Genomic DNA, 14352 nt, shown 5'->3' with positions numbered 1-14352 from the left:
CCATCTAAGAGGCCTAGAAGGGTTTATACAACCTCAGAATCCTCGGCCTCGCTTATCCTACTTCCAGCATCACCACAGCTCTCACAAAGGCAGTCGCCTTTACCACAGACGCCGGTAACACCTACGGCTCCTCTTCCGGCGCCTCCTCCAGAACCTGTTCCGAGGACTCCAACGCGATCTGCAGGGCGTTCTGGTTATTCCTCGAGACGTACATCTACCTCAAGGCACCGCCGTCAATCACACCATGGACATTCTTCATCGTCCACACGAGACTACTCTCCAACCTTATCAGACTCACCATCCCCAAGAGTGTCTCCCATAGATGATGTCAACACATTTCAGGAGGTCTTAGTGAGAGGGGCAACCAAGCTGAATATCCCGCTAGCAGCTCCAGCCCAATCGACATCAGTAATCTTTGAGACCTTGCATCAAAGGACATCTTCACGACCTTTACTTCCACTGGTTCCGGGTCTTATTGAACCGGCAATGGACATTTTTCTCACGCCGGCTACAACAAAGTCTGCTCCTTCCAGACTCATTAAAAAGTACCGTCCACCAGAGCAAGATCCTCTATTCTTGAGGTCGGACCCAGTACCAGACTCGGTAGTTATAGTGGCAGCGAAGAAATCGCATTCGACGTCACCGTCTTCCTCTGCTCCCCCAGACAAAGAAAGCAGAAAGATCGATGCTGCAGGAAGAAAAGTATGCTCGACGGCATCTATCACCATGAAAGCAGCCAGTGCCACTGCTTTATTAGGGAGATATGATCGATCCCTCTGGGACTCTATACTACAGTTCTCAGAGCATCTCCCTAGGGACAAAAGGGAAGATTTCCTAGAGGTCGTGAGCGAGGGAGCAATGGTTTCTAACCAGATCATAAGTGCTGCGGCAGATGCTTCAACTCTATCCGCACATAACTATGCTCATGGTATAGCGCTCAGGAGACATGCATGGCTGCGGCTTACATCGCTTAAACCCGAAGCACAGCAGAGGATACAGAACCTGCCTTTCTCAGGCTCCACTTTATTCGGCTCTCATGCCGATGATGAGATGGCCAGAATGAAGTCGGAGCTGGATACCTTAAAAGCGGTAGGCATAGAGCGACCTAAAGAACAGCGAAAGGGATTCCGCCCATATCAAAGAAGACTGTTCACCCACAGGTATCAGGCTCCACATTGGTCGTCTTCACGCCCTCAGCAACAGCAGCAGCAGCAGCATCAGAGGGGCTTCTCCAGAAAGTCGACAAGGGGTCGTTCAACACCTCAGACCCAGACACCTCGACAAACTCCCACGTCTAGGCCCTGAATCTTTGCTTCCCCCTCCTCCGTTACCCACTCCGGTAGGGGGAAGTATCTCAAATCATCTAGACGAGTGGCTACGCATCACAACAGACGCCTGGGTATTGAATATTGTGAGACATGGTTACGCTCTCAGATTCACCAGTTCTCCACCATCTGTTCCACCCAAAACAGCCAACCACCATCTCGAAGCTCTGCAGTTAGAGGTCAATATCCTATTGCAAAAAAGAGCCATAGAACCCGTTCCCATCAGCCAACATGGGAAGGGGATTTATTCGAGATATTTCCTTGTACAGAAAAAAGACAAACAAGAGTTTCGTCCCATCTTAGATCTGAGGACAGCAAACAAATGGATTCGCAAAGAAAAATTCAGGATGTTAGCCTTACACCAAATTTACCCACATTTACGTCAGGGCGACTGGCTATGTGCGATAGATCTTTGCGACGCTTACTTCCATATCCCAGTAGCCAAGAAACATCGAAAATTCCTAAGGTTCACTGTCGGAAAACGCCATTACCAATTTGCAGTTCTACCGTTCGGCCTAAAATCAGCGCCAAGGACTTTTTCCAAATGCATGGCGGTAGTAGCCGCCCACTTGAGGAAACAGCGAATATTCGTCTATCCCTATCTAGACGATTGGCTCATAAAGGCCTCCAGCTATCTCGAGGCACAGCAGCATTTCAAATGGACTCTACAACTGCTACAAAAACTTGGTCTTCAAGTCAATCTTCTGAAATCAACAGCAACACCTGTTCAGAGGTTGCATTACTTAGGGGCCATTGTAGATACCAAGCTAGGAAAGGTGTTTCCTTCGGAGGAACGACGGTTATCGATTCTCCAAAAGTGCAAACAACTGCAGGAAAGACCTCAAGCCACTGCAAGAATAATAGCTTCTCTACTGGGCTCGATGGCGTCTTGTATCCATCTGGTTCCCAATGCTCGTCTCCATATGAGACCATTGCAGGAAAATCTAGAGGATCAGTGGTGTCAACTGAGGGACGATTGGGAGAACAAAGTCCTGCTGTCTCCTCACACCCTACAATCCCTCAAGTGGTGGTGTTTGCCCAGCAATCTCTTGGTGGGGATTCCGTTCCAACAACGACCTCCATCTCAAACCATCGTAACAGATGCGTCACTGCTCGGATGGGGGGCGCAGATGGAACATCTTCGAGTCCAAGGCGAGTGGTCACAGAAAGAGAGTCTCTATCACATCAACCTGCTGGAACTTCGCGCAGTCCACCTTGCGCTCAAAGCCTTCCTTCCCTCTCTGAGAACGGAAACTCTCCTTCTTCAGACAGACAACGTGGCCACTATGTACTACGTGAACAAACAAGGAGGCACCAGGTCCAGAATTTTATCCAGAGAGGCCCAGACAATCTGGCATTGGCTTCTAGCCAGGAACCTGTCGCTAGTGGCAACTCACCTGCCCGGCATCCAGAATGTTCAAGCGGATGCCCTCAGTCGGGTAATAAGCGAGAACCACGAATGGGTACTACACGACGACGTCGTTCATTCCATTTTCGCACTCTGGGGTACCCCTTCTACAGACCTATTCGCAACCCCAGAAAACAAAAAATGCCAAAACTTCGCCTCCAGATATTACCATCCAGGGACACTGGGGAATGCCCTATGGATAAGCTGGTCAGGGGCATTTCTTTACGCCTTTCCACCGCTTCCCCTGATTCCGGCAGTTCTCCAGAAGCTGTCCAATGCTCAGACCAAAATGATCCTAATTGCTCCAGAGTGGCCACGCCAGTGGTGGTTCCCAGACCTTCTTCACCGGTCACTCAAACCACACATCAGGCTACCATATCGCCCGGACCTTCTCACGAAGTTCAGAGGGCAGATATCTCATCCCAACCCCTCATCGTTGAGTTTGGCAGCATGGCTCCTGAGCTAGTGCAATATGGACATTTGAACTTACCTCAGGACTGTATGGAAATTCTGAGGGAAGCAAAACGCCCTTCCACACGATCAGCCTATGCAAGCAAGTGGAAGAGATTCTGCATTTGGTGTTTACACAACAACATTGACCCGGTTTCTTGTGGAGAACAATCTATCTTACCATACTTGTTAAGTTTGGCAAAATCGGGCTTACAACTGTCGTCAATAAAAGTTCACTTGGCGGCGATAACAGCATACAGAAAGAGTCCTTCACAAACTTCCTTTTTTCGGATTCCGATTATTAAGGATTTCCTAGAAGGTTTTAAAAAAGGTTTTTCCTCCCATTAGAAAGCCTTCTCCTCCATGGGAACTGAACGTTGTCTTATCACGTCTGATGCTGCCGCCATTCGAGCCGATACACAAGGCATCGCTGCAGCATCTCACATGGAAAGCTGCTTTTCTGGTGGCAATCACTTCAGCGCGTAGGGTCAGCGAAATCCAGGCCCTTTGCGCTCAGGAACCCTACACGGTTTTTCATTCTGCAAAAGTGGTAATGAGAACTCATCCAAAATTTCTACCTAAGGTAGTCTCCGACTTCCATGTGAACCAAACAATTTCATTACCGACTTTCTTTCAGAATCCAGCTACTCCTGCTGAGAGAACTCTGCACTCTCTGGATGTAAAGAGAGTATTGAAATTTTACTTGGACAGGACAAAAAGCTTACGAAAATCACAACAGCTTTTTATTAACTATGGCCCAATCAGAACAGGTTTGGGCACATCTAAACAATCTTTATCCAGGTGGATTGTTTCATGTATAATGTTATGTTATCAGTTAGCAAACAAATCCCTTGGTGGTAGACCAAAAGCCCACTCGACCAGAGGGAAAGCAGCTACTGTAGCCTTGATGAGAAATGTCCCTTTGGCAGAAATATGCAAGGCTGCCACTTGGAGGTCGGTCCATACCTTTACTAAGCATTACTGCCTTGATACAGACGCTAGGGCAGATGCTCAGGTTGGACAGGCTTTACTCAAGAATTTGTTTGCATGATTCATGTTTTTCTCAGTATTCTTATGTCGACTCCACCGCGGTTATGGGGATGGGCTTGCTACTCTATTCAATGCTTATGACTATACATGGAAATCCCCTACGAGAGAAGGAATGGTTTCTTACCTGTAACTCCAGTTCTCTCGTAGGGGTATTTCCATGATAGTCATAAGCAACCCTCCCTCCTCCCCGGTGGAGTTGACATAGAACATGAATATTATGGAGGTGGGTACTCCAACAAATGTTTTGTTTTTTCTTCATGTCAGGTAATAGCCTCCAAAAAAGAACTGAGGCAACTGCCTTTTGCTGTGCATGATGGGAAACAGGAAGACTTTGCTTTTCTTAAAGGCACAGCTCTATTTACATTCTGTATAATGGCAGCCTATGGGCTACACTGCCCTGCATTGTTTTATTCTCATCAGAGGTGTAAATAAAGTATGAGAATGTATTTGTTATTACATTTCTAGAATAAATAGGTGTTTGAACATGAATTTACACTACTATTGATTTTCTTTTCAACAATTTGGCCTGTGTAGCTATTCACATAGGCTGCACAATGTTATTCTTAAGTGTTTTTTGACAGACCTTTTCTTTAAACGGCTGGTGTTTGCACTTAAGAATATAATTCACATCAGTGCTCCGGGGTCCCCGCAGGCGCGCGGAACTATTCAATGCTTATGACTATCATGGAAATACCCCTACGAGAGAACTGGAGTTACAGGTAAGAAACCATTCCTTACTAGACATTACTGTTTGGACTCAGATGCAAGAGCAGACGCCCAAGTTAGGCTGGCCTCTCTGAGGAATTTATTGCATGATACAGATCTATTCCTGCACTTCTATTAGACAGTCCGCAGAGTTTAGGGATGGGCTTGCTAATCTATTCAATGTTTGACTATTGATGAGGATCCCCTGGAAGAGAAGGATAAGTTACTTACCTGTAAATCCTAGCTCTCTTCCAGGGGTATCCTCATCAAAGTCATAAACAACCCACCCTCCTCCCCGGACGCACGTCTCCTAGAAGTGCAGGACAGACTGTCTTTCGAATCCGTTACACAGATTATCACCGTAAAATAGTACTGACCTAACTGTGAACCAACTGTCACCTCTCCTTCACCCCTGAGGCATGGTTCAATGTTTGACTTTGATGAGGATACCCCTGGAAGAGAACTAGGATTTACAGGTAAGTAACTTATCCTCATTTGCTATGTGCTCTTCAAAAATATTTTTGGGATAAGATCTTCTCGTTTATAATTAACTGTTAACGCCAAATAAAGGTTCTATATTACTAGGCTGTTGGAGTCACTTGGAAAATGCATCAAAACCTGCACACCATTGCTGGTTTACAGTAATACTGATAGGAAGATCAGTGACAACTATATATTGGCAGTCTAACCGTCCTCCCGATTATTATATTTGGGCTAACAGTTAATAAAGCCTTCAGCAGGGAAAAAATATATTCAAAGCGCACATGTGCTCTGAATAAACTTAAAAATCTTTGGTCTAGGTATGAGAATTTGATGCACATTTGACTGTGTATCAAATATATATATATAGATATAGAGATCTTCAAAGTTTTAATTCTTTTGCTTAAAATTGATAATGAAACATTAATTTTGATATATGTATTTTCCCAAATGCTAATTTCAGTTGTTGTGTTGCAGATTAGAATATCACGTTGCCACAGGTCTAGCCTTCATCTCGCCTCAAGGTGGCGGTGGTGTTTCACGTTCTTCGATATTTCTTTCCTCTTCTTTCCCGTTAAGAAAATAACTGTCTTCCCAGATGACATCCCCGTATGGCACGGGTCTTCAAACTGGGGGGCAGGTTCCCCTTGGAGAACCTTAAGTGATCCCACGGGCGGGGCTCCAGGCTCTGACCAAAAAAAGCATTATGCAGATCATTTATCACATTTTTTTAAAAAAGGTAACAGAACTTAACTGCAGTCTTTAAACACGTCTACAAATATTTAAACACTGCCAACTTAATAGAATGTGTGAGAAATTCGGGGGGGGGGGGCAATTATTATAATTTTTCACTTGGGGTGGCTCTGCATTAAAAAGTTTGAAAACCACTGCCATGGGGCATTGCTACGCCTATAGGATACATTCCTTCATTGTAGATAATAATCTGTTGGCTGACTTTCAAACTTTACTCTGTAAGCCAGAGAAAAGGGACGATCTTTGTCCCTGATGTTTACACATTGCTTTGAGTTGGCATGCAAGCTTGCCGCCTGTGATATTTTCGGAGTGGACAGCTGCTAACCTGGCTCTTTTGACCAGTATTCCTAGCGAGACTATCTGCATCGCAGCCCCATGGTCCCTTGTGCATATTTTAACTACCTATTGTCCATCGAGACCAGTCTCATCGTGTGCAGGGCGATGCTCCTATCGTTCGTGCTGTAACTTCTGGTGAGATCATCAGTCCTGCTCCTTCAAAAATGATACCAGAGTGGTCTTTTTAAATTCTGTGTTTGGGGCTATTATATTTGGAGCCACTCCAGCTAGGACGGACTGCTGTCCGGGGCAAGGGCACAGCAGAGGAATGGGCACTTCAGAATGGGCCACACCCAGAACTCGAGCTTCAAAGACCGATTTACAACATGTGTCTGGACAGGTAATAGGGCCTTTTGCACACTCTCCTCCTGGCTGTTCAAAACAGCCGGCCAAAGCTTCATGTGCACTTACATGCATATAGCCCTCTTCTAGCCAAGCCCTGACCTAACCGTGCTCCAGAGGAAAAATGAAAAAATGTGTTGCTATCATTTAATTTTTTCCTTTTCTTCACTGCATAAAACAGTGGGGCGTCACTCCTCTGCCTTAGAGGAGCTGCTGCTGGAGGGAACCGTCTCTCCCAACATGAGATACGTTTTTTTATATATATTTTTTTATAACCCCCAATCCCCCCCAACCCTTTGTGGACATGTGGCTAGCGCTGTGAGAGCTACATTGTGACTTAAGCTGGGTACCCACTGTAGATGACTGTTTTACATAATTATATTTCTAGAAATACACAGTAGGCTGTGCTGGCGAGTACTTTCTTGTGCACCAGTATCTTAAACATCTGCACTCTGTTGAAAACTGTGAGAATTTGTACGTTATTTGGTGTTCTACCTTTTCGCTGACGCACTTATTTAAACAATGGATGCAATCTTCCCAATGGACCTTGCATGAAATTGCATAGCAGCTTCATTTTTTACTGTTCCGGGTGGAATTTTGCAGCAGACTTCTTATTTTTCCCGTAGTGAGAACAAAGAGACTGGCAACCTCTTTACTGGGACGTCTCGTATGGCTAGGTGGTAACCTATCCATCTAATAATGGGAACCAATTTTCCATTAGATAGCCACACTGCAGGAAACAGTCACCCTGCTCCACCTAGAATATATTCATTTTTTGTTGGAGAAATTCCTTAGCTCAGCATCTGGCACTGTTAATGTTAAATGTTTATCTGCTGTGTTTCTCATACTATTTTCTCCTTTTTTCGCACTAGTCATTGATTTGAAAACTGAAGACCGCAGCAAGTTTGTGGACGCCCTCATTTCTCTTCTGTCCTAAAAGGTAAAAAATCCCCAAAACATGACATTTGGAGTTCTCCTTGTACCTTATGGAAGTATATCTGTACTGCATGCAACCATTAAGAGCAAAGGGATGTCTCACTTGTTATCCGTAGAAACGTTAATTTACTAGAGTATTGGAACTTTAATAGATTCACATGCTTTTGAATCCTTCCCAGTCGTCGACATGGGAGTCCCCGGTGTAATACAGAAGCTATCCTCAAATGCATATAAACATTACATGCATTAGGCCTTTATCTTAGAAACATATCAGTCATTTTGTAAAAAAAAGAAAAAAAAAAAAATACTCTAGAATCAACCAATCAGATTACACCACCCTCTAGAACCCTCCTGTGAGGAGCTGCCTTCCCTCAGGTTTTCCACTGCACGTCGTGCTTAAGTCTCCTCTGAGCTCTGCTCAGTTTTCTCTCAGATACATTTTTTCTGAGGTGTCTGGATTACTTTTCTTCAGAAATTCTCTTCATTTGGGTGCTTCAAACTGACAACCGTGTCAGCGACATCTAAATAGGGGCTTTTTAGATCCTGTGCTACCTGCATGAAGAAGAGGCTACATGTGGATGACCAACATAAGGACTGCATGTACTGTCTCTATCCTAACCATCAACCCAGAGACTAAGTTATGTAGGACATTTTCTACTAAAACATTAAAAGACAGAGAGGATCGTCTTCTCCTTTGGCTACAAAGGTTGAAATCTAGAGACAATCCGGCCTCTGACGATGATGGTGCTTCATCTTCTGTGTCTGTCACCAAGACACCAGTAAAGAGATATACTGAGTATTCCACTGCCACTGAGGAACCTCCCTAAAAAGGCACCTAAATAAATCTGAAGGTTTCTCAAAAATTCATAGCCCGTCAAAGAAGCATTTGTTGTTTGTTGCAGTCTGAGAAATCAAATGGGTCAGAATCCCCATTAAAATCAAAAAAGAAAACCCTCTGAGCCTCCAACGCCACCTCTGCGGGTAAAGCATACATTCAAGAAACAAGCCTCTGCACTGTCGATGATATCTTCGTCAATGGCTCACATATCAACGACGACATCAACAGTTATCACCATGTCTAAGACCACAGGAAGCCCCAACAGAGTCCTTGTCAACGGTCTTCTCATCCTCCTCGACGGTGCGCCTCATTTGTCACTGCAACTACAGTCTCCGTCGACACTGCTTACCTCGTTGACGATCCTCCCGGCGACGCTTCCACTGTCGACGCTTCCACTGTCGACAACACCTGTCGATTACACTTCCGTCTGACGCCACAGTTGACAATCACCTTGTCGATGACGGCGACTTACCTCTCGTCGACTGTACGAAAATGCCTGTTACCCCCCACTTTTTGCCTGATATTGATGCTGACTTGACTGAGAAGTGTGCTGGACACTGCTAACCAGGCTCCAGCACCAGTGTTCTTTCTCTAAAAATGTACCATTGTTTCCACAATTGCACACCCCTGGCACACAGATAAGTCCCTTTTAAAAGGCACTAGTGGAAGGTACCTAAGGACTGCAGCATGTGTTGTGCCATCCTAAGGGACCCCTCACCTAACACATGCACACTGCCCTTGCAGATTGTGTGTGTTGGTGGGGAGAAAAAGGCAAAGTCAACATGTCATCCCCCTCAGGATGCCATGCCCACAAACTACTGCCTGTGGCATAGGTAAGTCACCCCTCTAGCAGGCCTTACATCCATAAGGCAGGGTGCACTATGCCACAGATGAGGGATTAGCTACATGAGCAATATGCCCCTACAGTGTCCACGCCAATTCTTAGGCATTGTAAGTACAGTGTGGCCACATTGAGTATATGGTCTGGGAGTTTGTCAAAACGAACTCCACAGCTCCATAATGGCTACAGTGAATACTGGGAAGTTTGGTATCAAACGTCTCGGAATAATAAACCCACACTGAAGTCAGTCATAGAAGATGCCCCTTGTATTTTACCCAATCCTTCAGGGCAGGACTGACTGGTCTGTGCCAGCCTGCCACTGAGACAAGTTTCTGCCCCCCTGGGGTGAGAGCCTTGGTGCTCTCTGAGGCCAGAAACAAAGCCTGCACTGGGTGGAGGTGCTTCACACCTCCCCCTTCAGGAACTGTAACACCTAGCAGTGAGCCTCAAAGGCTCAGGCTTCATGTTACAATGCCCCAGGGCACTCCAGCTAGTGGAGATGCCCACCCCCTGGACACAGCCCCCAATTGTGGCTGCAAGTCCAGAGGAGATAATGAGAAAAACAAGGAGTCACCACCTACCAGTCAGAACAGCCCCTAAGGTGCCCTGAGCTGAGGTGACCCCTGCCTTTAGAAATCCTCCATCTTGGTTTTGGAGGATTCCCCCAATAGGAATAGGGATGTGACCCCCTCCCCACAGGGAGGAGGTAGGAGTGTGTAGCCACCCTCAAGGACAGTAGCCATTGGCTACTGCCCGCAGATCTAAACACATCCCTAAATTTAGTATTTCGGGGCGACCCAGAAAATCAGATTCCTGCAACCTACAACAAGAAGAACGACTACTGACCTGAAAGCCCCGCAGAGACGACGGAGACAACAATTGACTTGGCCACAGCCCTACTGGCCTGTCTCCAGACTCAAAGAACCTGCATAGCGACACATCCGACAGGGAACAGCGACCTCTGAGGACTGCCCTGAACCCGAAGGACCAAGAAACTCCAGAGAACAGCGGCACTGTTCAAAACCTGAAACAAAGAAACAATTTTCAAAGAACTCTCTTCCCACCAGAAGCGTGAGACTTCACACTCTGCACCCGACGCCCCCGGCTCGAGTTTAGGAGAACCAACACCGCAGAGAGGACTCCCAGACACCTACGACGACATGGGCTCCCTGAGTTGACCCCTCTGTACCTCCACAGCAAGACCTGCAGAGAGGATCGAGAGGCTCCCCCTGACTGCGACTGCCTGGTAACCAGGAAACCGATGCCTGGACCAAGCACTGCGCCCACAGCCCCTAGGACCGAGAGGAACCACCCACTAGTGCAGGAGTGACCAGCAGGTGGCCCTCATCCTAGCCCAGTCAGTGGCTGGCCCCCTGAGAAGCCCCCCCGTGCCCTGCCTGCATCGCCTAAGTGACCCCCGGGTTCCTCCATTGCTTTCAATAGCAAACCCAATGCCTACTTTGCTTACTGCACCCGGCCGCCCCCGTGCCGCTGAGGGTGTTTTGTGGGCATGTGTGTCCCCCAGTGCTCTACAAAACCCCCCAGGTCTGCTCCCCGAGGATGCAGGTACTTACCTGTAAGCAGACTAGGACCGGAGCACCCTTGTTCTTCCTAGGCACCTATGTGTTTTGGGCCTTCCTTTGACCCGGCACCTGACCGGCCCTATGTTGCTAGTGTGGTGGCTTTGGGGTTGCCTTGAACCCCCAACGGTGGGCTGCCTATGCCCAGGAGACGGACTGTGTAAGTGCTTTGCTTACCTGAAAAACTTAACCAAACTTACCTCTCCCAGGAACTGTTGATTTTTGCACTGTCCGCTTTTAAAATAGCTTATTGCCATTTTAACCTAAACTGTGTGTACTACTGTTTTAAATCAAAGTTCTGTACTTACCTGTGTGAAGTACCTTGCATTTTATGTACTTACCTCAAATCTTGAATCTTTTGGTTCTAAAATAAATTTAGAAAATATATTTTTCTATATAAAAACTATTGGCCTGGAGTTAAGTCTTTAGGTGTGTTCCTCATTTATTGCCTGTGTGTGTACAACAAATGCTTAACACTACCCTCTGATAAGCCTACTGCTCGACCACACTACCACAAAATAGAGCATTAGTAGTATCTAATTTTGCCACTATCAACCTCTAAGGGGAACCCTTGGACTCTGCACACTGTCTCTCACTTTGAGTTAGTATATACAGAGCCATCTTCCTAAATCAGCTATCAAGGAAACACCTACAAAGAGAGAAATACCGCTGCTTTGTGTCTTTCCTCGTCGACTGAGCAGTTTGGACTTAAAAAGATTGCAAAGCATCGTTTGACTCCCATCCGTTACATCTCCAAGTAAGGTGTTGAGACTGTTACCTTCACACCTTTTGGATGAAGATGATTCGGAGGATGATGGGCTATATGGGGTGGCTAAAAGCCCTTCACAATTACATGTCAAATGTCAGGAATACTCTGATAATGATTCATACTATGACTAGCAGTATTATGAGCAGCCACAACAGCATCAGCAAGGGCTGGTATTTCTACCGTCCGGTTTAGTGTCGGATTTGCAAGCAATGTTGGCAGATAAGAGGGAGCGTTTTCCGCCAATATCTACATCTGTGCAGAAACCAACAATTCCCACAATGCCATCAACCTCATCAGTTTCACAAGTCACAGGTGTTAACTCCTCAGCCACGGGGTTCCCCCAGACTGTACCTATGCATGTACAAACTTCTTTGGGCGAAGGTGAGGATGGTGTAATCCATACACCACAAGATAAATGGGATGAAAATATAATTCCAGCGCCTGCTTCTCATGGAACACCTATAGTGGGATCTCCTCCTGAGGATATTGGTGATTTTTACAACCTGCTGGAAAGGGCAGCCACCTGCTTTGATTTACCAATGCATGCAAATCAGCAGGACTGTTTCCTGTACGATTTCAAAGATCAGGAAAGCAGTAAGAGCTAGTCCAATAATTGACCATGTTTGGTGTCAAGGTTTGAAGATAATGTTTAACCCTGCAACAGTACCTGCAGAGTTACCTAACTTGGATAAGAAGTACAAGTCAACGGATGACGCCTCCCTAACAGGACATTAAAAGCCAGACTCCATCATCTCACAGGCGGCGCAACAGCACTTTAAAAGCCCTTGTGGTACGAGCTGCTAATTATCTAGCGCTCCTTGGCAGATATGATAAGCAACTGTAGTCGGACATAACTCAGTATTTGGAAGAACTCCCCGAGAGTACCAAGGTAGAGACCAAGAAGGTGCTAATGGAGGGAAAAAGTTCTGCTGTGGAGATAACTGACTGTGCACTTGATAACACCGTCATGGGCTTTAGACTGTTACCTGGATCAGCAGTTTTGCAACGTCAAGGGTGGCTCAAAGCCACTAATTTCCAACCTGAGGTCCAGACAAAGATTTTAGATCTTTCCTGTGATGAAGTGCTATTCGGGAAGCATTTCGATGACGCGCTTCAAATGATAGCCAGACGCTGATACCACCAGATTGCTGGGCACTGTGCAGTATCGAAAAGAGCCTTTTTGTGGAGCCAAGGGCAGAGGGCAACCTTCATTTCGTGGAGGATACCAACAGTACAGTTCTCTTCCAGGGGATCCTCCTCAATAGTCATAAACATTGAATATTCCCGCCCTTGTGCGGGGACCCCGGAGCATATATAAAATACACACATATCAACTATGAAATATGCACGTAAAATATATATATATATATATATATAGCATTTTTAGTAGACATATTTTTCATACTAAACTCATATATACCTATGTAAAACAGCAATGCAGGCTATAATCATTAACAGGCTAAAATGCTTTATTTCTATGAAGTTTTTTTTTGTTTTGATCTTTATAAAATTACAATAGAGAATAAATATCTACCCAAGCCCCAAAACTGGGCTTAGGGAAATAAGCAGTAGTCATCACTAGAGGAAAAGAGAAAAAAAATACATTGAAAAACAATGGAGCATTCTTAGCCAATAGGCTGCATGCAGGTTAACACAGGAGAACCATAAAACTTTGGCACCGTGCCTTTAAGACCCTGAGCACCTCCAGTATCCCACCATGCCTCAGGGGTGAAGGAGAGGTGACAGTTGGTTCACAGTTAGGTCAGTTCTTTTTTCCGGCGTCTTCTGAGAGGATCCTGGAGCATTGAGCTCTCAGTTTTTCTGAGTTTTTCTCAGAAAAATACTTTAAAACAGCGTTTTTTCCTGTTTTACTCGACATCTAACATCATTGTCTGAGTTTGGCAGTTTTTTCCTGACAGAAAAATGCCTTCCCTTTTTGTCAAATGCCCTTCTTGTGGGAAGAAGGCACAGTCAGATCCACACACTCTTTGTATTGTGTGCCTGCCTCAGAGTCACTGTCCTGACACTTGCAAACACTGCAAGAATATGTCAAAGAGGACTCTGAAGGGCAGAGAAAAGATCAGGCTTCATGGGCTTCACGAGAGGCAGAAAACATCATCCTCTTCGCTTCCCAGGCAGCCAACAGGCCACTCTCAGGAGAGAATGGCCAGGTCGACGTCAGCAGGTTGGAAAGTACCTGTTTGTTCCCTGTCGATGTCGTCGCTGCCACCATCTCACGTCCTAGATCGCCGTCGATGGCGACTCGCCCGATGTCGAAGGATATGGCGTCGAGGGATCATGGCCATCGCAGGGGCATATCTCCGTCGACGGCAGCCCGCCGATCGACGGCGAGCCATCACCGGCATGCCCGTTCGCCGGCGAAGACCTCACGCCCCCGACGTCAAGAGACACGGCGTTGAAATCGCCACGACGGCAAGAGCGACATCCGCCGTCGGCCTCCCACCGCTCCACGTCGAGGTACACGACGGCGAGTAGGTCGAGGTCCAGAGATCGCCGTTCGATGTCGACACTCTACGTC

General features: G+C 46.3%; 1 protein-coding gene across 1 annotated transcript in view; it reads left to right on the top strand.

The window, feature by feature from the left end:
- Positions 1–14352, top strand: part of CDC45 (cell division cycle 45) — a 548847-nt gene that overhangs the window by 496278 nt on the left and 38217 nt on the right. Inside the window, exon 18 of the mRNA XM_069215317.1 lies at positions 7722–7789. Coding sequence (XP_069071418.1) covers positions 7722–7786 — 65 coding nt within the window. The 3' untranslated portion in view covers positions 7787–7789. The remainder of the gene's footprint in view (positions 1–7721; positions 7790–14352) is intronic.

This window comes from Pleurodeles waltl, chromosome 11 (assembly GCF_031143425.1).
Source record: "Pleurodeles waltl isolate 20211129_DDA chromosome 11, aPleWal1.hap1.20221129, whole genome shotgun sequence".
Lineage (NCBI taxonomy): Eukaryota > Metazoa > Chordata > Amphibia > Caudata > Salamandridae > Pleurodeles > Pleurodeles waltl.
This window is presented reverse-complemented; position numbering and strand designations above follow the sequence as displayed.